The sequence below is a fragment of the Drosophila gunungcola genome, unplaced genomic scaffold, assembly GCF_025200985.1.
Source record: "Drosophila gunungcola strain Sukarami unplaced genomic scaffold, Dgunungcola_SK_2 000001F, whole genome shotgun sequence".
NCBI lineage: Eukaryota > Metazoa > Arthropoda > Insecta > Diptera > Drosophilidae > Drosophila > Drosophila gunungcola.
The window spans coordinates 7,612,752-7,637,094 of NW_026453197.1; the positions used below are offsets into that span (position 1 = coordinate 7,612,752).

At 40.5% G+C, this 24,343-nt stretch overlaps 3 protein-coding genes across 5 annotated transcripts; all 3 read left to right on the plus strand.

Moving 5' to 3' along the window:
- The first annotated feature begins 795 nt into the window (after positions 1 to 795).
- LOC128263278 (gastrula zinc finger protein XlCGF8.2DB) lies at positions 796 to 5,215 on the plus strand. 2 transcript variants are annotated; one of them, XM_052998230.1, is made up of 2 exons: positions 796 to 2,248; positions 4,266 to 5,215. In XM_052998230.1, exons 1-2 carry the CDS (start codon positions 1,229 to 1,231, stop codon positions 5,058 to 5,060), a joined length of 1,815 nt encoding a protein of 604 aa, XP_052854190.1. In that variant the 5' UTR covers positions 796 to 1,228; the 3' UTR covers positions 5,061 to 5,215. The 2 variants fall into 2 exon arrangements, with proteins under 2 accessions (XP_052854190.1, XP_052854191.1); XM_052998231.1 differs by lacking the exon at positions 796 to 2,248 and adding an exon at positions 3,159 to 3,622.
- A 451-nt stretch (positions 5,216 to 5,666) lies between these two features.
- On the plus strand, positions 5,667 to 6,543 carry LOC128263279 (V-type proton ATPase 16 kDa proteolipid subunit c). 2 transcript variants are annotated; one of them, XM_052998232.1, is made up of 2 exons: positions 5,667 to 5,770; positions 5,819 to 6,543. In XM_052998232.1, exon 2 carries the CDS (start codon positions 5,840 to 5,842, stop codon positions 6,413 to 6,415), a length of 576 nt encoding a protein of 191 aa, XP_052854192.1. In that variant the 5' UTR covers positions 5,667 to 5,770; positions 5,819 to 5,839; the 3' UTR covers positions 6,416 to 6,543. The 2 variants fall into 2 exon arrangements, with proteins under 2 accessions (XP_052854192.1, XP_052854193.1); XM_052998233.1 differs by having other exon boundaries at positions 5,704 to 5,758; positions 5,808 to 6,543.
- Positions 6,544 to 6,768: 225 nt separating this feature from the next.
- LOC128261667 (protein shuttle craft) lies at positions 6,769 to 12,692 on the plus strand. The gene is made up of 5 exons (XM_052995454.1): positions 6,769 to 7,547; positions 8,220 to 9,625; positions 10,227 to 11,300; positions 11,775 to 12,126; positions 12,193 to 12,692. The coding sequence occupies exons 1-5, from the start codon at positions 7,179 to 7,181 to the stop codon at positions 12,292 to 12,294; spliced, it is 3,303 nt and encodes a 1,100-aa protein (XP_052851414.1). The 5' UTR covers positions 6,769 to 7,178; the 3' UTR covers positions 12,295 to 12,692.
- The last annotated feature ends 11,651 nt before the right edge of the window (positions 12,693 to 24,343 follow it).

Sequence of the window (24,343 nt, forward strand, 5' to 3'; positions counted from 1 at the left end):
ATAAGCAAAAAAACATAATAATGTAATTACTAACATATTTAATTGGGTTATCCAAAAGGAAAATTGTACATTTTTTCATACTTAAAAATAGAAATGAAATTGTAACACACATTGTATTTATTAATTCAAAGTGAAAATGTTTGAATTTACCATGATTTTTCTCGGGGTCTAGGCATTTTATTTAATATAATGATTTTATAATTTATTTAATATTTCATTCAAATTTTAGGTATTGTAAATATCTAAATACTAAAGTGTAAGGCCCGTAAGGAGCTTAAAACTAGATATCGTTGGATCCATTACGAATAATTGGGTGAGTAGCTTAATTGTTTGCACATCCTTTATCAGGCTGACTTAACATCACTTTATATTCGCAAGACAAATAGCAGACTTCCTGTACTCCCGTCTGGGTTTTTACCAGGGATTATGTCATCTAGCTTATGGCCACCAGCTCCTTCCCACACTCACAGTCACACTCACACACACACACACACACACACACACACTTGATCTTGGTATCGTGACGAGCCGAATCACCTCGAAAGATGATCGCTGCGCATGCGCATAACCGTAAGATTCACACATGCCTGGGAATCGGACGAGGATGCGGATGGGAATGTGGATGTGCATGTGCATGTGGATGCGGCTGTGGCTGTGGTTGTGGATGAGGAACAAGAGAAATACATTTTCAAAAATTTAACGATGCGCACATTTTATTACCGCAATTAATTACAAAAACAACGCGGCCAAAACGAAATCTTAGTCACTTTATCAGGGGTCTAAAAAAAAAAAAAAACGAGAGAAACAGAGAGGAGAGAAGCGAAGAGCGATCCAAGCGATCCAAGCGATCTGAGGGCAGCGATAAGCTTTATGATAGATGTGACTAGTAGAACGCTACTACCAAATGGTTCTGGGCCAGGTTCTGCAGATTGCAGCTCCTCTCGTAATTGGAGGCGCGACAGTTTGTCTCCAGCAGTCAAACTTGGTTAACAGCGAGATAGGAGAGAGAGAGAGAAACCTGTTTCTCGACCAATTAAATTCAAGAGCTGAGAGCTAAGAGCTGAGAGGGTTTAAGCCAGTGTTTAGGCCCGGCCAAAAAGATGATGACGGCTGCTGTGGGCCGTAAGCCCAAGACATTTCGTGTTTCGACGCGTAACGCGACAGTTCCCGGCTACCAAGCTCCTCGTTTCCAAATCGCTATTTCAGTGTGTTCAGTGACCAACGGTCTATGAGTGATAGTGATTCTCCGTCGTGGAGAAGAATGGGTTTCAAGCACGCCATGCTGCAGCGCAGTTACGATCTGTCGCCCTCGCCGGCGCGCATTTCGCCCACCAACGGAGTCCCGGCCTTGGGCGCCCAGCCACCCCCCCAAGTCACCGACTTTAGCATAAGCAAGATCCTGGGATCCAAGGAGCGCAAACCTGCTCACGATGTGGGTACGAACATACTGGATCTGTCCAAGAGCAGCAGCAGCAGCAGCAGCTTGAGGAGCACTCAGCCTGGAGGTGGAGCAGGACTCACCATGCCATTATCTCCTTATGGCGAAGCAGCAGCATCAGCAACAGCAGCAGCAGGCTACTCCTCCATGCTGCCGCCAGATCTGGTGGCCATGGCCAATGCCACCAAGTTCTATGCCCAGTTCTTTCCGCATCTCCTGCCCGCCTATGCGGCTGCTGCAGCAGCAGCGGGATTGAGCACACCACCCACGTCGCCCTACCAACAACAGCATGCCCAGAATTTGCCCAGCCAACAGAAACGCTTCTTTGCACCCTATGTGATCAATGGATCGCAGGCGCCAATGCAACGGCCAAAGAGCACCGCCTGCACGCGACCGGATTGCCTGGAGTGCCTGGACTACTACCAAAGATTGCAGGCCACAGGTGGCTACAAGCAGGCCACGCCCCTCATCTCACCCGCCGCCTCCTCCGTGAGCAGTTCCAGTGGCTCGGTGGTCCGACCCGTCAGGGATCTGATCATGAGTGCCACTGGAGGAGCCGCTGGAGGTGCCGTCGCCGGCACCAACATCTCGCTGACCACCGTCACCAATCTCAGTCTGAGTTCGCACCAATCAAGTGCCGTCGGAATCGGAATGCTGCCCAAGATGCCGGCAGGTCTGGTCACCACAACCGTCGGCAGCAACAGTGGATTAATCGCAAATATCGCTGGCTACAATCCAACGGCCAACGAGGAGATCAGCTACAAGTGCAGGATCTGCGAGAAGGTCTTCGGATGCTCCGAGACTCTACAGGTGAGATTTTAAAATAAAAAAAAAAAACAATTTCAGGTCAATTTGCTAAAACAATTATAAATAAGATCGCATATTTTTTAGCTAATATTTAGTTTTAGAGTTAAAGATGAAGATTAATCCATTGGCGAATTAATAAATAAATAAATAAGCATACATTTCCCAAAAGCCCTTTAAGCATTAATTTTTAAACAAATTTTCAAGTTTCTGTTTTTCTGAGGCTTAAGTTACATTTTACTTAACTTTTTTCTTATTGCAAGTTATTTATACCATCCCTTGTAATATGGTTGTAATATTTATTTAATTTAAAAAAAGACGAAATCACCAACAGTTTTACAACTAAATATGTTATTTTTTTTAATAATTAAACATACCTATAGGTATTGTATACAATTATAGGATCTTTTTAACAAATGAAATGGTAAAACACATTAAATTGGTTTTAAATTTCAAAATTATAAAAGTCGTAAAATGTTTAGCATTTAGTTAATAATTTGTAGTTTACTAAAAACAGCTATTTATTAAAATTTTGGAGTTTTAAAAATAACAATAAATGTATGTTTTCAAAATTGTTCTTAAACAATTTCTATAATTTAATATTTTACTCTTGCAAAAAGGACATGTTTTCAAAAATGTAATAATATTTTAGCTAAATCGTTTTAATTGCAATCAACTACAATATTAGTTATTTTTGAAAAATTTAAAAATTGTATAATTGCTTTAAATAAATGTCGGAAATTATTTTTGAAAGCCTTGGAATAAAGCAGAATTAAATTTAAAGTAAATGTAACCGCAGCAGCCGAAAACAAAAACATTTAAGCAATACAAATTGCTTTTGTCAGCAAATTGAGTAGTTAACCATTACAAACGGTTCTGGAATATTTATCGTTATCTGAAACATGTTTATAAAAACATTTAATGTATTACTTCTGATCTAAATTTCTCACACCAGTTTAATATTTATTGTTGTGATCATTTATTAACATTTTTGGATACCAAATTCCTTTGGAAACATGCAAACCTAAATGAATTGCAAGAACAGCATTAACCTTTCATATGGCCATACATCAAATGAAATATCGTTCACCCAGTCCTCGAAATCAACTGGCATTCGCGATCCTCCCAAAACGGGTTTCTTGGCCAACGCCAACCAAGTTGGCACCTGCAAAAGGGCGGGGCTTGTGCGGTATCCAATGGGAGGGCGGAGCCTCCGAGAGAAAGGTTCCAAATCCAATTGGATTGGTGTGGGGAAGAGAGCGGCAGAGAATTATGCAAATCTCGCGGCCCGTTCAAAATGGAGTCGGAGTCGGCCCGAAAACAGAAGCGGGCCAAGAGAGAGAACTGGTTTTACGCATGGGTGCAGGGCGCAGCTACCAGGTATATTCCTATATATTAGAAAGAGAAGGCGACAGGCACTCACAAAATGGCCCCGGAGAAAAAGAACAACAAATTCAATTGCCAATTCGTACATTTTTAAACTTATATTGATAAATTATTATGAATTCGAATGTTTAAAATTTAAGTTTTTAACTTAGCTCTTTGCGAACATCTAATATTTTCAAAAACATAATACTAAAACAAAACACTAAATCTCTAGTTTAAAAAAAGTGAAAACGTTTTAAGCCACTCAAAACATATTCATTAAAGTCTTAAAATTAATTGTTTTATTACAATTTAATTTTAAAATTTGTATATTGGAGCCACCAAAAATCTTCAAAAAATGTTTTTTTTTAGTTAAAAATACTAGTAAATTACAATAGTAAATTTTTTTTTGCAGATTTTTATGCCGCCGTTTGAGAATTTCTGACTCAATAACAAACGTTTGTTAGCCTTTTTTTATGTTGCCTGTAAATATTTAAGTTGCACATATTAAGCTCTTTAATCAAAATTCAAATATATTTGTCTGTCAATTTTTAGTTTTAAAAATAATAAGTTTTTAAATATACCTTACTATTTTTGTTTAAATTTAAAAACCACATTGTTGACCTGAACTAAATGTTTTGTTTTATCTCCATTTCAGAACCACGAAAAAACGCACAAATCGCCGCGTTACGAGTGTGCGGATTGTGGAAAGGGCTTCTCCCAGCTGCGGAACTACAAGTACCACTTGTCAGTTCACCGGGGAACCAAGGAATTTGCGGCCGAGTGTCCCGAGTGCGGAAAGACGTTCAACGACAAGGGCTACCTAAGTAGCCACCTGAAGATCCACCGGAATCGAAAGGAGTACGAGTGTCCATACTGTCCGAAGTCTTTCAACCAGCGAGTTGCCTTCAATATGCACGTTCGCATTCACACCGGGGTGAAACCACACAAATGCAATGAGTGCGGAAAGAGGTTTTCGAGGAAGATGCTCCTCAAGCAGCACATGAGAACGCACAGCGGGGAGAAGCCGTATCAGTGCTCCGTGTGCGGCAAGTCCTTTGCCGATCGCAGCAACATGACCCTGCACCATCGTCTGCACTCGGGCATCAAGCCCTTCAGTTGCCCCCTGTGCCCCAAGGCATTCACCAAGAAGCACCACCTGAAGACGCACCTCAATTACCACACCGGCTGCAAGCCGTATGTCTGTCCGCATCCCAATTGCAACCAGGCCTTCACCCAGTCGAGCAATATGCGGACCCACGCCAAAAAGTGCCAGTATCGTCCATTGGACGGAGTCGCCTCCTCCGCCTCACTTCCATCGGCGGCCAAGGTACCCATGCCCATGCCCATGGCTCCCACATTCGCGATGCCACCGCCACCTGGACCGCTGCCAGCTGGACCACCGCCGCCGCCCACTCAGCAAACACTGTTCAGCAATCTCAGGACATACTGAACCCATGGATCGAAAAACCCGAGCAGTATCAACCAAAATTGTAGCACTTACCAAGCATAGTTCTTCCATTGTTATAACTCATTTTTTTAATTTTATAAGAAATAGAAAAAGCTTATAATACATATTCTCTAAAATTTAGTATACCATTTACATTTCGAAGCATAGAAATTTTGGTTTTATATGTTCAAATACCTAAACTCTTTAAATGTATTAATTATTTTACAAAAATCAGCTAAGTAAGAATTGTCCATATATCAAAACCAAAATAAAATTGCCAATAATTGAATTTTTATAAACTACACTCTTTTTAAATGTATGTTTAAATATTAGAATTTTTTTTTATATAATATGAGACAAATCTTTAAATACTATTTTGAAAATAGTTAAATCTTGTAAAATAATAATTATAGGAATAAATTAATATAGTCAATAAAAAAATCAAATAATTTATTATATAAAATGTTTTACTTATTGTTGTCTATTTTAAAAAATGTATTTGAAAACATTTTAAAGTCTCTAAGGTTAGAAAGCATTAAAGTTCTGCTTAATTATGCTATGTATAGATCTTCAAAAGGTAAATAAATTGTATCAAAACAATTTTATACTTTTTTTCCGAATATTGCCAATCGAGTTGGGTTTCAATTTATGTCAGACTACTGGCTTAATAATTCATTGAACAAAGCTTATCAATGCAAAGCGTTTTTTAGCAAGTAAGTATATGTGTTATTAAGAAAGTCTTATAATAAGTTTGTGCTTAGAAAAAACTTAAAGCCTTGAAAATGGATGAATTAAATTTGGTGAAAAATGGAACTGGGAATCTGAACGTCATCGGGATCATCGAAAGCTTAAGACTAAAGGAATCCATCGTTTCGCCTACGATGCTGGATCGTAGTCCCCCGTACTCACCATTCTTTGGAGTGATGGGCGTAGTTTTTTCCAGTGTGCTAACTTCGGTGGGCGCAGCCTATGGAACTGCTGTTTCGGGAACTGGCATCGCCGCCACAGCCGTAATGCGTCCGGAGTTGGTCATGAAGTCGATAATTCCCGTGATAATGGCGGGAATCATCGCCATCTATGGCCTGGTGGTGTCCGTACTGCTCTCTGGTGAACTGGGACCGTCCCCCAAGTACACACTGCCCACTGGATATGTGCACATGGCCGCCGGACTCTCGGTGGGATTCGCCGGACTGGCTGCCGGATACGCCGTGGGCGAAGTGGGCGACGTGGGGGTGCGCCATATCGCCCAGCAGCCACGCCTCTTTATCGGCATGATTCTGATCCTTATTTTCGCTGAGGTCCTGGGTCTCTACGGCCTGATCATCGGTATATACTTGTATACGGTGAACATTAAGTAAAAAATCAGTAATATCGCGATCAAACAAAATAAAGGGATTTTGAACAAAATCCTCACTCACAAGATATTTTATTCCGTTCTTAAGCCCATAGCCGCAAATGCTTTATATTCTGGCAGCCTTAAATAAACATTATTGTTATCAAATTAAATTATTTAATTTGGGTATTAAAATTTTAAGAGGTTTTAATTGTTCTAATATTTATGAACACTACCTTTTTTGTAATGGCTTGAGTCTTGGCTAACAAAAGGTTGGATATTTTAGAACGACTGTGCGACGGTCTCACTAAAAGTTATCCACACTTAGCAAGTACACGCACCCATCTTGCCACATATATCGATTAATCGATACTTTCCTTAGTGATTTAACCATCTCTAATTTTGTTAGCAATTAATAAATTTAAGCGAGCGGAAAATACGCACGAAGCGCCAAAAAACCAGCAAAAAAGTGACCGCGGACCCCGGCGGCGTGGCGTCCAGTAGGCCGGCATTAGCCATTCACCAAATCCGATCGATCAGTAAACTCGATTCGGGTAATTTCGCCATTTGGCATAATTTCATCACTGCACACGTGTCTGGAGCTGAGTAAGTGGCAATTGGACTCCTCCGTGGATTGCGGACAAATCCGGAGTTGCTCTGGCAAATGCCCAGCAAGCAGCGGCGGCCAGGAAGAGACTATTCCGCCGGAGAAGAGGAGGCACCAACCGCAGCAGCAGCAGCAGCAGCAGCAGGAGGAGGAGGAGCTGCTGACCATCACAGGACTTCCCATGGCTGAGTACTGGCAGCAGGTTTTCAACGGCGGAGGGGGCGGTTCGGGATCGGGATCGGGATCAGCGGGTCCTGGCAGTGAGTCACCCGCCATGGCAGCCTGCAATGGTGGTCACGAGGGTGGAGCAAACACAACCGCCACCAGCGGCAACAACAACTACGTGAACTTCAATCAGTTCATCATGCAGCACAATCTGGGCGGAGGGTCGACCTCCTCCAATGCCGCAGCCACCATGCAACATCCGCTGGGCAGCAGTGGCATTAGCTCCAACAACAGCAACAACACAAACTACTCACTCGGCGGCGGCGGAGGAGCCTTTGGCCTCAATCCACCAACGGCATCAGCGAACTCCAACAGCTTTTCAAATGTAAGTCATTCGGCTTATGATAACTTCAAAGATATTTGTTCTAAATTCTTAAAACTGAAATGGGCATCTTATACTGAATACGTCTTATAATTTGTTCATATCTTTAAAAAACTTAGATTTAAGCTAAATAAACTTTCCTAGAAACTTTCAAAATCACTAGAAAGTTTGGTAAGAGAGAGAAATGGAAATGAAATGCTAAATACTTAGTAAACATTGTTCATATCAAACTATTATAACATATAGACGCCATTGCAATCAAGGGTTCCTTCTTCATAATGATTTTGGCATAAAATATGCGAGATATTTTCTAGTACTTTGGCTTTTAATTCTTTAAAATACCTAGTTTCCGTAAAGCGAAACTTTATGGTATTTATTATAGTTGTAAAATGCAATTGAACTAGAAACAGACGTTTTATAAGTAGTTAAAATTAACTTACCAAACTGGCATTAATGTTTTTTGAATAATTAAACATTTAAATCGAGTTTTGGATACAAGTCTCTTTAACATCCTTTATAATTTTAATGTTTTTAAACAAAAAAGCATTTAAATCGAACTTTGGCTAATCTTTAACAAGTCTTTTTTCTTTTCCTTTAAGTTCCTTTAATATATTTTTGTATGAATAAGGTCTTGATCACTGACATAAATAAATAAAATCCCTATTCTCTCCACAGTTTTACTCGCAGCCCATCTTCCCATCGTATCAAAATGGCGATGGCATCGCTAGCGCCGCATTCACCAACAGTTATGGATCGGGCAACCCGAGCAGCAGCACTTTTTCGAGTCTTTACACGCCGTTTGGCAACAATCCGTTCGACTTCAGTGCTTCCAAGCTGCAGGCCTCGGCGCCCGAATTTGTGCCCAGTCTGGCCAAGCTGAGTCTGGACGAGACTCCGGCGGCAGCCACGACGAACGGGAACAGCACTGCCACCGTAGAGACTGCCATAAACGAAACAAGACCCCGGGCACTGGCTCTGGCCCAAGCCGATGGAGCTGCGGAAAGGGGGGCCAACAACCACCGTGCGAATCACAATTACGAGAGGGATCGGGACAGGGATTCGCGTCCTGGAAGCACGCGTCAGCAGCGCCGCTCCGACTACCGCGACGATCGGGAGGATCGACGGGAACGGGAGGATCGCTACGAAAGAAACGATCGCCGGAGGCCGCAGAAACAGCAACGCTACGACAATCATCGTAGCAACAAACGCAGGGATGACTGGAATCGCAACAGGGATCGCATCAATGGCTATCCCAGGGCCGTCGACGATCTGGACACGAGCAACGAGAGTGCCCAACCGTCGCCCGAAAAGCAGTCGCAGCAGCAGATTTCCCCCAGACGGGCTGTACCTCCGTTGCCGCCACCGCCGCCGGCGGATAACGAGAAGCTGTCGCAGCGGGAGAAACTGATACGCGACATCGAACAGCGGCGACTGGAGTGTCTGGTGTGCGTGGAGGCGATCAAGGCGCATCAGCCGACCTGGTCGTGTCAGAACTGTTACCACTTACTGCACCTCAAGTGCACTATCACCTGGGCGAGCAGCTCCAAGTCTGAGGTGGGTTGGCGCTGCCCAGCCTGCCAGAATGTGCTGCAGGAGCTGCCGCGCGAGTACCTCTGCTTCTGCGGCAAGCTAAAGAACCCGCCCGTGTCGCGTACGGAGTTGGCCCACAGTTGCGGCGAGGTCTGCTGCCGCATCGAGGGCTGCAGCCACGCCTGCACCCTGCTCTGCCATCCCGGCCCTTGTCCGCCGTGCCAGGCCAATGTGGTGCGCAGCTGTGGCTGCGGACGCAGCTCCAAGACCATGCAGTGCGCCATGAAGGAGGAGCTGCTGTGCGGCGAGATCTGCGACAGGGCGCTCAACTGCGGCGAGCATCGTTGCCAGGCGGAGTGCCACGCGGGCAAGTGTGCCGCCTGTCCCGAGCAGGTGGAGCAGCACTGCCACTGCGGCAAGCAGGAGCGCCAGGTGCAGTGTACGCGCGAGAACCAGGACAAGCGCAGCTACTCGTGCAAGGAGAGCTGCGGCAAGCCGCTGCCCTGTGGCAACCACAAGTGCAAGGACTCCTGCCACGCGGGCAGTTGTAGGTAAGATAAGTTGTTTACTTACTGAACTAAACAACTATTTAATGCACATCAATACAAGGTTCCCATACTGTTGTTTAAATCAAAAACAATATTTATTGTATTCCTAAATTAGTAGAATGGTAATTTGGCAACTTTCCTTGAGTTATTCGACTCTGTTACCAAATGCATTCAGTTCATTAGTAGTAAAACATAAACTCCGTATATAAATTCTTCCAAAAATGTTAACATGTTGTGGCTTTAAGCTAACTTAATCAGTTTTATTTGTATCTCTTAACTGATTTCATGATAAATTTTATTTTTCGTAAGTGATCAATGATCATACTAATTTCTTAACGATAGTGCTTTAATTTGGGAAATTTGCTTTTGAGACAATATATAATGGTGCAGAAATGTCAGGAAATAACAAATAAACCAATTTCGAATACCATTTCCTAAAATATGTGCATTAAACAAGGCCCCCTTAGAACATTAATCACTCGGTTCTATACAAGTCAATTGTATGCTAAACTTATACAAAAGCTTTTGCGGCCTGGTCTCTCCTACTTTTTATAGGGTACCATAAAATATAACCCATGAAACTGATAAATATCACCCTTTTCAGACCCTGCAAGCTGAGTCCCGAGCAGATAACCAGCTGTCCTTGCGGCAAGATGCCCGTGCCGGCTGCCCAGCGTTCCAGCTGCCTAGATCCCATACCCACTTGCGAGGGCGTCTGTTCGAGGACGCTACGCTGCGGCAAGCCGGCGCATCCGCACCAGTGCGGCAGCAAGTGCCACCTGGGTCAGTGTCCGCCGTGCCCCAAACAGACGGCGGTCAAGTGCCGCTGCGGCCACATGGACCAGATGATCAAGTGCCGGCAGCTGTCCAGCCGGGCGGACGATGCGCGCTGCAAGCGACGCTGCACCAAGAAGCGCAGCTGTGGCAAGCACAAGTGCAATGCCGAGTGCTGCATCGACATCGATCACGCCTGTCCGCTGCCCTGCAACCGCACCTTGAGTTGCGGCAAGCACAAGTGCGATCAGCCGTGCCACCGCGGCAATTGTCCGCCCTGCTATCGCAGCAGCTTCGAGGAGCTCTACTGTGAGTGCGGTGCCGAGGTCATCTATCCGCCAGTGCCGTGCGGCACCAAGAAGCCACTGTGCAAGCGCCCCTGCTCGCGCTCTCATCCCTGCGAGCATCCGCCGCAGCACAACTGCCATTCGGCGGCCACGTGTCCGCCCTGCATGATGTTCACCACGAAGTTCTGCCACGGCAACCATGAGCAGCGCAAGACCATTCCCTGCTCGCAGCCCAACTTCAGCTGTGGCCTGGCCTGTGGCAAGCCACTGCCCTGCGGTCGCCACAAGTGCATCAAGCCCTGCCACGAGGGCGCCTGCCAGTCGACCGGCGAGATCTGTCGCCAGAGCTGCACCAAGCCGCGATCGCTCTGTGGTCACAAGTGCGCCGCCGTCTGTCACGAGGGCGCCTGTCCGGAGACGCCCTGCAAGGAGCTGGTGGAGGTCCAGTGCGAGTGCGGCCACCGGAAGCAGAGCCGCAGCTGCCAGGAGCTGGCCAGGGAGCACAGTCGCATAGCCACCGCCCAGCTGGCCTCGTCCATGGCGGAGATGTCCCGCGGCAACTACATGGAGCTCAGCGAAATCTTGGCCCCGGCCAAGGCCAGCAAGTCCAATAGAACGTGAGTAGTCGTGGTTCCTAAAGAAGAAGGAAACAAAACTTTATAAATTTTATATATATGTATAGAAGGTAACAAAACTTTATATATTTTAGCAAGGGCTACCAATATTAGAATTCTCTAAAAAACAGTATTTAAAATTTAATTAAGATTTGATTAAAAAGAAAAAAAAATTGGTAACCTAGTCTGGGAATCGAACCCGGGACCCTATTGACCACCCAATATCATTGTAGAAAAATTATTTTTCTTAATTTGTGTTTTTTTTTATATCAAGAAAGATTTTTCTTAAAACATAAAATTTGTCTCTATATTTAAAAAAAAACATTTCTACAAAAGTAAATTTTTTTTAATTTAAAGTTCAATTTTATAAATTTTTTTATAACCAATGGCAATTTTAGACTGTTAAATTAATGAAAAGGGATTTCTAAAAAAAAATATATATATATAATAAACAAAACTCGTTAAATTTCCTTTTAGTCTGGATTGCAACGACGAATGCCGATTGCTGGAAAGGAATCGTCGCCTGGCCGTGGCTCTGTCCTCAGGAAATCCCGAAACGAAACAAAAGTCCCTGACCAAGTACTCGGAGTTTGTGCGTGGCTTTGCGAAACGAAACCCAGCGCTGACCAAGAGCGTGTACGAAACGCTCAGTGATCTGGTGAAGCTGGCCAAGGAGAGCAAGCAGCGGTCCAGGAGCCACTCCTTTCCCACGATGAACCGCGAGAAGAGGCAACTGGTGCACGAGTTGTGCGAGATATTTGGCATAGAGTCGGTCTCCTATGACAAGGAGCCCAATCGCAATGTGGTGGCCACTGCCCATAAGGAAAGGGTGAGTTAAAGGAGCTTAACATTAATTAACAAGCTGTGTACTTACTTGGGCCTCATTTATTTGCAGTGCTGGCTACCCGCCACGAGCATCATGGAGGTGCTGGCACGAGAATCCGGTCAACGGCGTGTTCCGGTGCCCAGCAACAATGCATGGGGCTTGAAGAAGTAGAGCTAATCCAAGTGGTGGATATACGTTGTTTAATCGTTGGCGCTGGATAATTGTACTTTAAAGCGGATGCTAAGGAGCCTGGATGAAAAATATTGATGGATCCTGAATGTGGGTAAGCCGAAGCGAGGCGCTGCGAGGACAATACACACAAGGATAATGGCCGTTATTACGTATATTTTGTAAATTATAACGAATGTTAGTTAACCTTAGAATGCTAAATGTTGAATACTGAATGGAGTGAAGTGGATACACAGGCACAAATATGAAGAATGCTGTTAATCAATCTGTTGTACGATGAATTTATCCAAAATGAAACCTTCTGACCACGTTGCATCTAACTAAATAAAAAAGAAATAGATCAGAGGGACAAATAAATGAGAAAATATAGCAGAGGGCAATTATTGTGTTTGGTTATTTGTTTGGCCATATAATAATATTTAATATTTTAAAGGTAGTTGATTAGGAAAGAAACCTATAAATTTTATTTAGATTTAAAATATATTAAAAACAAATATTTAAATTTAAAATATCAGAAACTTAAATACGGTTTGTGCATGAAGAAACTTTGGTGGGGCTATCAATTATATTGTTTTATAGCTTTTATCAAACTGAATTCAGTGCTGCAAGCTGATGCTATAAAACGCTCAATTTTTTTTTAAAAATTAGTTACTTAAAAAGAGAAATATTTTAAAACTTACAAAATTTAAATTGTTTTAATAACGTAACGGAAAAACAAACTGCATATAAAAGCTTTATTAAAAGCATGCCCGAAAATGTGGGTCGAGCTTCACCATTAGATAATTAACGTTGGATATAACCCAAAAAGTGGGTGCTCAAGGGATATTCCACCTGCTGGTCCTCGTAGTCGAGGAAACTAGAAAACCCCTCCACCTTCGCTTCACAAAACTCGCTGCCATCTCGTTTCGGGCCATGGGCACACGCTTCTAATTTGTTGCCATTGCCGTTGCCGTTGCCGTTGCCATTTTCACGAAAAACAATAAGCGGCGCCTAGGGAATAATGCCAAAATAAAGATGAAATGTTACGACAAGTCGAGGGGGGACTCCCACCCGCCCCCATCCCCCAGATCCCCTGATGAGACGCAATGCGTGAGTTGCTCCACTCACCGGAACGGAACCCAACGCAACGCAACGGCAAGTCGTATATGAATATAGACCTGACATAATGAGCAGCCTATAAGCGAAATGGCTGCCAACATCAACGCCATCGCATCGCATCGCATCGCATCGCATGGCATGTCCCACCCACTAAGCCGCCTCTCAAGATGTGTGCGTAATTTGAATTTAGTCTGCCGGGGAGTTTATTAACAAATACAAAGAAATCCGGGCAGTGCGGGGGGCTGAGATGAACGAAAATGAAAGAAGATGGGTCGGGGCAAAATAATTCCAGGGAGATTAAATTGTGGTTGGCATCTTTTGGGCCCTGGACTGGGGGATTTTGGCCATCTACCGCGAGATTCCGCGGGGAAAGAGTTCATTTTGGGGTCAATTGTAGCCACTGCATGTGCGTGTGAGAGCAGAGGGTTGGATGGTTTGATCTACATATATTAAATGTGTGTAATTTTAATTATGTGCTATAAAAATTAACGCGGAATGGCAAAAGTGTATGCATGTGCTCTCTAATAAAACTTGAGCTCATCCACATTCCAACAATTACGAAATTAATACAGTTATTTATTTTAAATTTTAAACCAACAGCAAATTTTTAATTGTTTATAATTACTTTTTGCGGTTAGATGAGTGTGAATTTAAATGATATTCGTAAGCTGACTTTGATGGTGTGTTAAAATATGGGCTTAACTATATATGTGTTATCATTAGCTGTCAATATTTCACGGCTATAAAATACAAATTAAATTATTGCTGGAAATACCTTCGAAAGTGTGTTAAATTAACCTTTTTTAAATTATTTTCAAAATTGCAACGGCAAGTTTCGCTACTGTTGTTTGTTTTTTTTAATATTTTGTTCATTTTAATTCATTTGTTCATTTAAAATTGAAAAATCTTTGAGCTTATTCGGCTTTATGGACAATATATGGGATGCGTACACATTTTATTTGTAGCTGGATAATGCAGTTTAAATTTATGAACCAAACAAATACATTGCTAACTTAAAGCAGAAAAATTTTAAAATTTGATATAACTAGTTTTTGAAAGTTTAATACATTTTTTCTGATAAATACTAAACAATGCAGACTTGCACTCCTACTAAAAGTCTATAGAAAACTTCTTCCCTTATTCGTGTGCCCCTTTAATTTGCTTAATTTTCATATCACTATTACCTAAATAAAAAAGCCATGTTCATATTCACTATGGTTTTTCTAGAAACTTATTCCACATTCTGGCACTCCAATATGAACTTTGGCATTTTTGTTAGCCGAAAAAAAAAAAAAAAATAGTAACTTGACAAACATTTGATGCTCATTTGTGACATTTGTCCTAGGGCGAACTTTCATTCACCCCAGCAGATAACATATGCAGTGGCAGGTAATATGAAAGCTGTCCTTAAAATATTCATTAAGTCTGAGTGCAGTGGCTGAAATTATGCCTGCGTGTGGCCCTGTGAGGATACTCACCTATCTTTAGGTCCTGCGTCCTGCGAACACGTGACCCGGTCGAAAAGAGGCGACCACAGAACTGAACTAAAAGAGGGCCAGTAATGCAATGGGGATGCGAGAGGAGCCGGCAAGTCGCTTTCAATTTGCGCATTTTGGCATTTTTAAAAATGCATTAAAGGAGCTGCAGCCTCAGCCCAACAAGGAGCACAAATAACTTGCCCAAAAAGATCTGCAGACAGACACAGCCCAAATGCGAAAAGAAAAAGTTGCGATGAAAGCGCGAAAATTACTTCCTAAATAGCCGCCTGACTGCCTGCCAAGACTTCTCAGCGAAAGGGTGTCTTTTATGGAGGATGCGGGGCTCGAGGACAAACGGCCTCCTACACCGAGAAAAATTGGGACTAAAGTTTGATTTTTATGTTATGCATTACCTAAAAATACCAAAATATGAAACATGCTTCTACTTTTTAGCCAACAGGTAGGACATTATTTCCTTAAGGCTTAGTTCATTATAAAATGCTTAAACATTAACTTTAAGTTTTTTTTTTTAATTTGTTTAACAAAATACTAACTTTTTCCCTGCATTCTAGAAAATGTGAAGCCTACATTTTAAGGCCATTTATTCCTTAAAATTTAATCCAATCTTAACCAACAAAGGCATAAAACAAAACCTTGGGAAGCTCAACCAGTTCTAGATTATTTATAAGAGTTAAATTAAATATTGTAAAGCAAGTATATTACATATTGCTACTCCAATTTAAGAATTTTTAGAATTACTGTCCCAAAATTTTAAACCATAACCATTATTGGTTTTTCAAAAAATTTATGTAATTTTTTCGTTTATTTGGTAGTTTTTTTTTTCTGGGTGTAGCCTAGACGACGGCCATGTCCTGGGCTCAATAAAGGAGACACAGGCACACCAGCTCACATTTAGATGGGGCATGCAAAGGGCTAGGAGACAGGAAGAGGTCGCCGAAGTCGAATTCAAATTGCAAATTCGCCGCAGATTTTTTATGCACTTTTCCCTAGCCAAAATTAAGCCAAGCGAACGCTGCGCTCCGGAACGATTTCCAGACGGGGACCAAGTAAGACCAGGAACAGGACCTGGACTACTACAGCTACAGACAAGGGCAGGACGAGGAGGACTAAGAGGACGACATTGCTGACGTTTTGACAGCAAAATAAAAAAGAGAAATAGACTGCAACAGAAATGGTAATGGAAGACGGGGGGCTGGGAAAAGAAGGCCCAACTGAATGCAAATATTATCGTATCTGTATGCGAAGACGGAGCAGCAGGGAAATATCGGGGTAATCGCGGAGACACACTGCACCGAGAAAAACTTTACAAAATAAAACATGTCTGCAATATGCAAATTATATTTAATTGGCTTTTTTCACACTTTAAATCTATTGTGTAATAGTTTTTTTTAACTTAATTACACTTAAAAAACACCTTAAAACCAAACTGGCTTAAAAAACTAAAACTGAAAATTACTAACATTCAAGGAATAATGAAGTTGAAAGATTCAAAGTTATCCAAAAATGTAGGTTATTCTGGTACTTCTCATTCATTCATCATTTTGATTTTTGGTTGTTTTCTGATAGTACCTGCTATCACATTTTAAATTAAAACAAATAGACAATAGGTTAAGAAAGCATTAAAATTATTAACATCAAATATATGGTTGGGTCAAAATTATAATATCACCAGGTATTATTTTCCTGTGCATGTTAGTTGAAGGGAAAAGGCTAAAACCCAAGAACGAGTGCGACGACGAGTCTCGCCTTTCTGTAAGACCTTTTCTATAGCGAAAAGGTGACAAACTGGTCGAGCCACTTGTGAATGAATGGGGTAGTGGTGGAAGTGGTTACAGCGAAGGTTATGCGGTGGTTCCACCGCCCAATCCACCCACTGCCTATCTGTCGCCGAAAACCCCACTTTGGACTCCCTTCCGCCATCCAACTAAATGCATTTCGGTTTTTATTCATATTTTATTCAAATGTAGCAACCGAAATGGCACAAACACTGCGCAGTTATTTATGTAATTCGTTCTTTTTTCCTGCAGCCATCCTTGTTGCACTAGAACTGCACTAGAGATGCATTAAGGGAACTTGGAAATGTACCAAATAGGAAGTACGTAGATTTTCGAGCTGGAGAAGACAATTTAGTGGGTCACCAAAACTGATTACTTTCATCATTTGGGGGTCACTATATGAAATGTCAAAATTAAAGTGAAGTATTGCTATTTATTTATCAAAATAAAATTAAAAATCTTTTTGGTTTAATATGAGTGAATTGCTCTTAGTAAATATAAATAAAATACACCCTGACAAAAACCCCAAAGTAAAATTAAACAATCAAATATTTTTTTTAAATATACACTTACTTAAACATAATAATAAACTAAAAACATAATAATGTCATGACTAACATTTTAATTGGTTCATCCAATAGAAAAGTGGTAGATTTCAATGTTTTAAAATTTAAATCTACATTTTTTCATACTTAAAAATAAAAATGAAAGTGCAACACACCTTGATTTAAACACAATACCCCTCGGGGCTAAATCAGAACTAAATCAAAGTGAATATATTTGGATTTACCATGATTTTTCTCTTGGTGTAGGGTGACATATCTAAGTAAGCTTATTTTAAATCTTGATAATTGTGCTTATCGGATAACATTCAAGGCAACTGCTCCACTGCCAAATGAACAAGACAACTCACAGCCACGAAGTGTCCTCGAACTGCGAGTGGCTTGTTTGCCTTTCTAAAATTTTACTTAGTTATTTATGCATTTATTTCTTGATCACTTTGGCCAGAGGGCAACGAGGTAGGAATTTTATAATTCTCATTGTTCAAGGCTGTGGGGGCGGTCTGATGGGTTGCTTATAAATAAAGCCACGAGACATCAGCTTGCCATGAATTGCATTTTCGCATCGCCTACGCTCATCTGTTTCTCCGCCCGCTATATACATATATATATATATTTTTTTTTTTTACCCAATATTCCGTAGCTGTCTTTGCCTGACGAAGCCCTTGCCTTTTTGCTATAAACTTGTCATCATTTTAATATTGGCAGCTTATAAAGCCACGCTAGTTGGGTGGTTGTGGGGCTGTATTCGAACCGTATGAAACGAAAGCGGAGCGGGATGTCGACGTCGACCGAAAGCCAATGTCAAGCCAAGTCAAGACAAGCCAACTCAGCAGCGGATTATCTGCGACAGCAGCATGGAAAGCGAGTGGGTGGAAGGTCACAGGATGCGGGTGGCGGTGGTGGAGGTGGTGCCACCACAGGGCACAGGGAACACAGGTCTAGCAAGCCAGCTAGTTTGTGTGTTGCAGAAATTTACTGTAAAATACAATTTCCCGCTTTTATAGCTCATTTCCAACAACATTTGCTTAGTCGCCGTCACCGGCGTCTATGGGAAAACAATTTTTATTGCATTTCACTGGCAATAAGGAAAATGAACAACGCGCGGATGGGTGGTCGGTCGGTCGCTCGCGAATGAATAGTGGGTGTCCGTGGGAGATGAATGGCGAATGTCGAACGGTGTGGAGGAGTAAGTAAATATTACTTCTTTTCTCTTCACTTTCGCCCTTCCCCGTCTGCCATCTGCCATCTGCAATGCGCCGCCGCTTACTCTTTTTTTAAACACTTGGCATTAAGTGCAACAGCTGGGACGGGAAACGGTAGCCAGTCAGCCAGCGTTTCCTGCGTTAGTTGTGCGCTCCAAGATTCAATTATAATGCAATAAAGCGCGAATCAGAGCTACAATAAAAATAACAAAAATGAGCTGCTCTAGCGGGATGCACACCCTCCAACACACGAATGGAATGCATATACCCTTCATATGCATGGCAATATTAAAGCGTGTTCCAGTTTAAATAGCAGATGTAAATGTATTTCTCGATTACATTTAAACTTCCCTATCAAAAAAGAGTACTTTAAAAAAGTTCACCTTTTTTTTTAGTTTGAACATCCTTTGCTATTGGAATTAAATGAATTATTATATATTTGTATATTTGATGAACAACCATGGGGGATCATATTTTTGTAAACACTAAAAAAAAAAAAAAATATGTTAAATTTAAGTTTACAAGAAACTTTAATTTTGTTCTTGATTATCAACATCAAAAAATGGCTTCTGGCAATAATTCTAGTCCTGAGTAACTTATTAACTTAATCTTGAAATAATCAAGTTTTTAATATCTATTAATAAAATCATTAAAATTCTTTAGATATGAAAACTTTATGTAAAACTTAATTAAAATCAGATGGTCAATTTTCCACAAGAAATCTTAAAAAATCATTAGATTAGAAAACTTTGTATATCTGTAATTTAAACTTAATTAAAATCCCATTGGCAAATTTTCAAAGTAGACACAAGACAGGAATAAATGGAAAATTAACAATAGTATAAGAAAATTGATGAAAGTAAGACTCTAAGCGATTTCTAGCTTGGGGTGGAAATTCCAGGGAATCGCTTTTCCGGAACGTGCTCGGAATATGCAACAAAAAGAAAAACCCACTACTATTAGTACTGAAATCGAGGGTGAGTTTAAGGGGAAGAAGGGGGGGTGGGCCAGCTAAGTGCTTAAGTGTTCTAATGTTGTTCCCGTTCTCTTTCATTTGGTCGAAACCCCTTCTCCAGCAGTTTCGCTCCACTTGAGTTGCAATTTGCAAGGCGCCAAGTCTTCCATACAATTTCCCCCTCCAAATGTATCCCAGCCTCATTTTAATGTAATTATTGTTGCTGTCTGGCGCTTATTATGAAAATTATCAACTTGATGCTATACCACCGAAAATAAAAACCTTAAATAGGCAAACCAAAACAGAATTAATGTAAAATTCCACTAAAAACAATCAAGTGATGAAAGAATTTGTATCTTTTGAAAATATATGTATATGCAATGAAATTGACTTGGGGCACTTTAATTATCCAACTAAAGCGTAGGCAAAGCCAACAAAATGCTAAACAGGAACGGCAACAATAATGCCAACAGAATTCAATTAAAAGTGGAATCCCCGGAAATTCCTTGTAGTCGCCCAAAATGTCGAAAAGCCATATTGTCAAAAAAAAAAAAAAAAAAAAAAAAAAATGTAATGGAAAAACAAAAAAGAAAAAAAAAGAAAAGCCAAATTGTTCAACTCACGAAGGTGGCGGGGAAACATGTGGCCAATAAATTTGCCAAGACCGGGCCTAAAAAAAGAATCAACAACGAGGAAAGCGGGGAAAAAGAGGAGACAAATCTGCTCCCCCGTAATCCCAACTTAAGTATGTAAATTGCCGCACGTTCATTTTTTGATTTTCCAGCATGAAATCAGTATAATCTGTTTTGCAGACCCTCTCAAATCCCGCTTTCCCCTGAACACTGACCAGTTGGGAAAAAGTCAACGTTGGCGATGAGAGCAAAATCAACTAGCCCAGTCTCGTACACAATAAAAAAGGAGGATTGTTAAAAAGTCCACAGGTAATTATGAGACAAAAGCAAGATATTAAGAATGTTACTCTAAAAGTATTTATATACTTATTTTCTATACTGCTAGTCAAACAAATTATTTGCCTAACTTAAATTTTGTTTTCCACAGTTTTAAATTCGTTTTTAAAAAAACAAATTTTGAAAATGAAACTTTTATTTAGGTAGAAATGTTGAATATCATTTCAAGATTCATAATTTTTTATTGTAAAAACAAAATATACAAAAATATCGTGTTCAGAAATGTTTAGCTATATAACATTACCTGCTCCCTGATGTTTATGATAGTTTTTTTTTTTAATTATTATCCCTAGCACAGTAATGTAATGAGAGATCAAAAAACCCAGATGATCTTGCAGTTAATTTAACCAAGCTCACAAGTTTTTTTGTGTGCAGTCCCAGTGCCCAAATGTCCTTTGGTCCCGCTGTCCTGCCCAGGAGCGCTGATTAACGCACTCGAGCGCAATCTGCCTCACTTCACTTTTATGTAAACACAAAACAGAAATATAAAGGCATGAAGCAAAAATAAAATAGAGCTGATGGCCCTGCGACTGTCTGCGTTCCTTTTGGGCCTATCTAGATGGCAGCGTGAAAACGCTGCCGGTGGAAAAGCGGAAAACTCTCCACGTCTCTGTTTGACTGTCTGCCGTTTTCACATTAAAGGTAATTTTCATATTTCTGCAAATGGCAGCCAGACTCAATCTCTCTCCGACTGTCTGTTTGTTCTGGCTCGTTCTTCTTCTGCTCGGCACACGGGCAATTCAATCATTTAAATTCAAAAATACACATAAATATATATAAATTATATGCATGTACATAGGTAGCAAAAAGTGGGTTGGGGCCGCAAGGTAGCTGGAAAATATTGCCAGCATAAGCCAACGACCGCCAGTTGGTGGGAAGGTGAAATAGAACGAGTATGAAATGCTTATCGAAGAGGTGATGAAATGCCTGATACTCTTGTTATTTTACCCGGACCCATTCACATCCACCCACTACTACTGTTTGCTGAGGTAGCAGCTCTGCTCACATGGAAAAGATGGGGAAATTGTTGGCATTTGAAGTGAACTTAACGATTTAATTGGCCATGTATGTGTGGATAAGTCCTTGCTTCCTTTTTTTAATTATGTATAGTGTTTTGAGAGCTCTATTGATATAAAGCACACCATATTATAAGCATTGGTTTTCGAGTTGTTTCGAGAGTTGCTCTTTTCCAGATTTAGGCTTGTTGATTTTGTTTGTAAAACAATAAGTTATGTAAATAATGAGTATTAGATAATTTGTAGTATTTTGGTTAACACAAGCGTTGAATTTATTTTAATTTAAACATTGAAATTTTTAAAATGTTATGTAGTTCATTTTTTTTATCTTTCGTTAAAATTTCTATTTTTTACTTAATATAAATAAATATATTAATTAAATCAATATTATATTATAAAATGTTATTTCTTGAAAATATGTATTAGGATTTACCAATTTGTTTTCTTCTATTTTTGTTACTTTAATGCTACCCTTTTTTGCCAAAGAGAGCATCTGAGTAATAAAAATTCCAAAGAAACTAAAAAATCTTTAGAAAAAAAGGACTAAGAAAAAAAAAATGGAAATGTTTTTTAAGACTAAGCATCTAAAGTGGCGCAGCGCAGCAAAAAATATTTATTACTTTCTCCCGACTGCATATAGTAGCTGTATGTGTGTGTGTGTGTGTGTGGTCGTGCATCTGTGTGTGTGCGCCTAGTGGGAGATTGTTTGCCCTCAAGGTGAAAATATGCTAAGTAACAAATAAAAGCAGGATCTCTATCAGAGCCGCCCCTTCAACCATTACCATCTCGGCCCCGTCTCCTGTCTCCAGTCTCCAGTCTTCTTTTTTTCCCCTCCCTTAACCTCCTCTTTATTGGGGCTGCAAATGTTGCAAACGAGTCGACGTCGAGTCTTTGGCTTTTTACATATTTTTGAGGTTTGCAAAAGCCGGCAAACGATGGCGAGGCGGGGCGAGAAAGATGAACGGCCAAAGGAAAAGCCGAAAGCAGAGCTTGTAAACAAATTAAGAGATTGCTTTTGGGCAGGCGACCGTCAAAAGCGTTGAGCTTGAAGGCCGAACAAATGGCCAGAACAGCAGACAGGGCAGAACAGAACAGAACAGAACTGAATGGCACGGAGCAGAAAAGCCGAAAGCTTCTGGTTGGAGTGTAGGCGTTACAAGTTTACTAAAGATTTGAAAGGGGCGTTTCTAATCAAATCAGTTTAGCTGCATCCAATAAATTTTCCAGCTGAGAGTTAAAAAATAACAAAATGAAAACACTTTGCGGTTGATGGAACGACTTTTTGTGTTTCGAAATATTTGTTTACAACTTTTGCTTATTTATCTTGACAGAAAAATAGATTGAATGGACTCAACCTAAATTCGCCCGGAGCAATAGAATATTTAGTTGCTCGTCGTTATTTTATCCTTCGCCCCTCAAGTTTGCTACATTTCCTATCATTGTTTTTGATTATTTCATTTAGTTAAGACGGTGGCATTTTAATTTAAAAAACAAACAAAAACTAACAAACAACAACCAACAAAACATTTTTTTTTGTATTGATAATTTTACAGGATCATTGTTATTTAAATATCAATTTTTTTGGTTGAGTTTCTTTAGGTCATAAGTTATTGATTAACTTCTTAAGTATTTATCTTTTTAATATCGAAATATTTTTAATGACATCAAATTAAGTGGTAGTTGTGGTATAAAATTAAATAAAATTAAAGGTATTTTATTTTTCAACTTAAAATGATTGGAAAATAACATCAAAAATAAAACAATTATAAGCCAGATATATCGAAATGTATAATTTTAGATACAATTCTAAACTTTGTATAACTGTGTTAAAAGCAATGTTAATTTTATTTATTTATGCATAATCCTAGAAAATTATTAGCAGCGAAACTAACTATTTTGTATACAAACAATATTCATAACACGGCTGGGGAAAATTCTAATTAAATGTGACTCTTGACTCCAAGTTTTCAAGTTGGTCTGCAGTTCAGAAGTTGTGAAAGCGGCGCCGTTCTCTGAATAGTTTTCTAATTAACTGTGAACTATGCGTTGCGAACTGAGCAACCAAAAAGTGAGATAGAGTGAGATAGAGAATATAGTGTAGTCCAGGTGGGTAGAAAGCGAAGCCGTCGGTGAGATAAACCGTGAAATCTCATGAATTAACTCAACCAACTTTTGACTCAGCGCGCAGCGAAAGAAACAAATAGAGAAGTGAAAACTATTTGAGAACAAAAGACAATTGCAGTGTGCTCCCAAAAGGGGGAAGAAAAAGGCTATGGGATTGGGCTTGGGATTGCGAATGGGAATGGAAATGGGAATGAAAATGGGAATGGGTGGTGAAACGGTTTAGCCGGGTCGGAAAGCGAAACGTCGCCAGCAAACAACTTCGAGTGCGGGGCTTTCCCTCCATTGTTACCGCCATTGTACCGGAAATGCCGCACAAATGAGAAGTGGAAGGAAGTTGACAAGCTAGCGGAAAAGGAGGGGGGGTTGAGGGGTTGCGGGGGTTGGGGGCTTGGCCCTGCCAAGTGTGAAGGCAGTTGACTGCAGGGCAACTGCAGCAGCAGCAGCAGCAGCAGCAGCAACAACAGCAACAGCAATGTGCAACAGCAACTAGCAACACCATGAGCAACTGCAATTTGCACTCAGAAAAAAACATATGTAAAATCAACAAAATAACAATTTTACTATTTACAAAAACTCCCCATAGGGAGCGCAAAATTTGGTGAAAAGTTAAACACTTTGTGTTATAATTAAGATGACCAACGCAAAAAATGATCTCGAGTTTGAACTTCAATTAAATGTGTACATTTAAAGGGTATTAAATTGAACTAATTATAAAATCCAAATAATTTCCATATAACTTGATACAACTAATAATAATAACAAAATGACATTAAAAAAAAATAATAAGAAATTGTGCAAAAATAAAACAAGATTGTTGTCAACGAAATAAAT

Coding starts and splice junctions, on each gene's coding strand:
- LOC128263278 (XM_052998230.1), top strand. CDS start 1,229: ATGAGTGATAGTGATTCTCCGTCGTGGAGAAGAATGGGTTTCAAGCAC. Junction 2,249..4,265: donor GATGCTCCGAGACTCTACAG/GTGAGATTTTAA, acceptor TCTCCATTTCAG/AACCACGAAAAAACGCACAA.
- LOC128263279 (XM_052998232.1), top strand. CDS start 5,840: ATGGATGAATTAAATTTGGTGAAAAATGGAACTGGGAATCTGAACGTC.
- LOC128261667 (XM_052995454.1), top strand. CDS start 7,179: ATGGCTGAGTACTGGCAGCAGGTTTTCAACGGCGGAGGGGGCGGTTCG. Junction 7,548..8,219: donor ACTCCAACAGCTTTTCAAAT/GTAAGTCATTCG, acceptor TTCTCTCCACAG/TTTTACTCGCAGCCCATCTT. Junction 12,127..12,192: donor CCACTGCCCATAAGGAAAGG/GTGAGTTAAAGG, acceptor ATTTATTTGCAG/TGCTGGCTACCCGCCACGAG.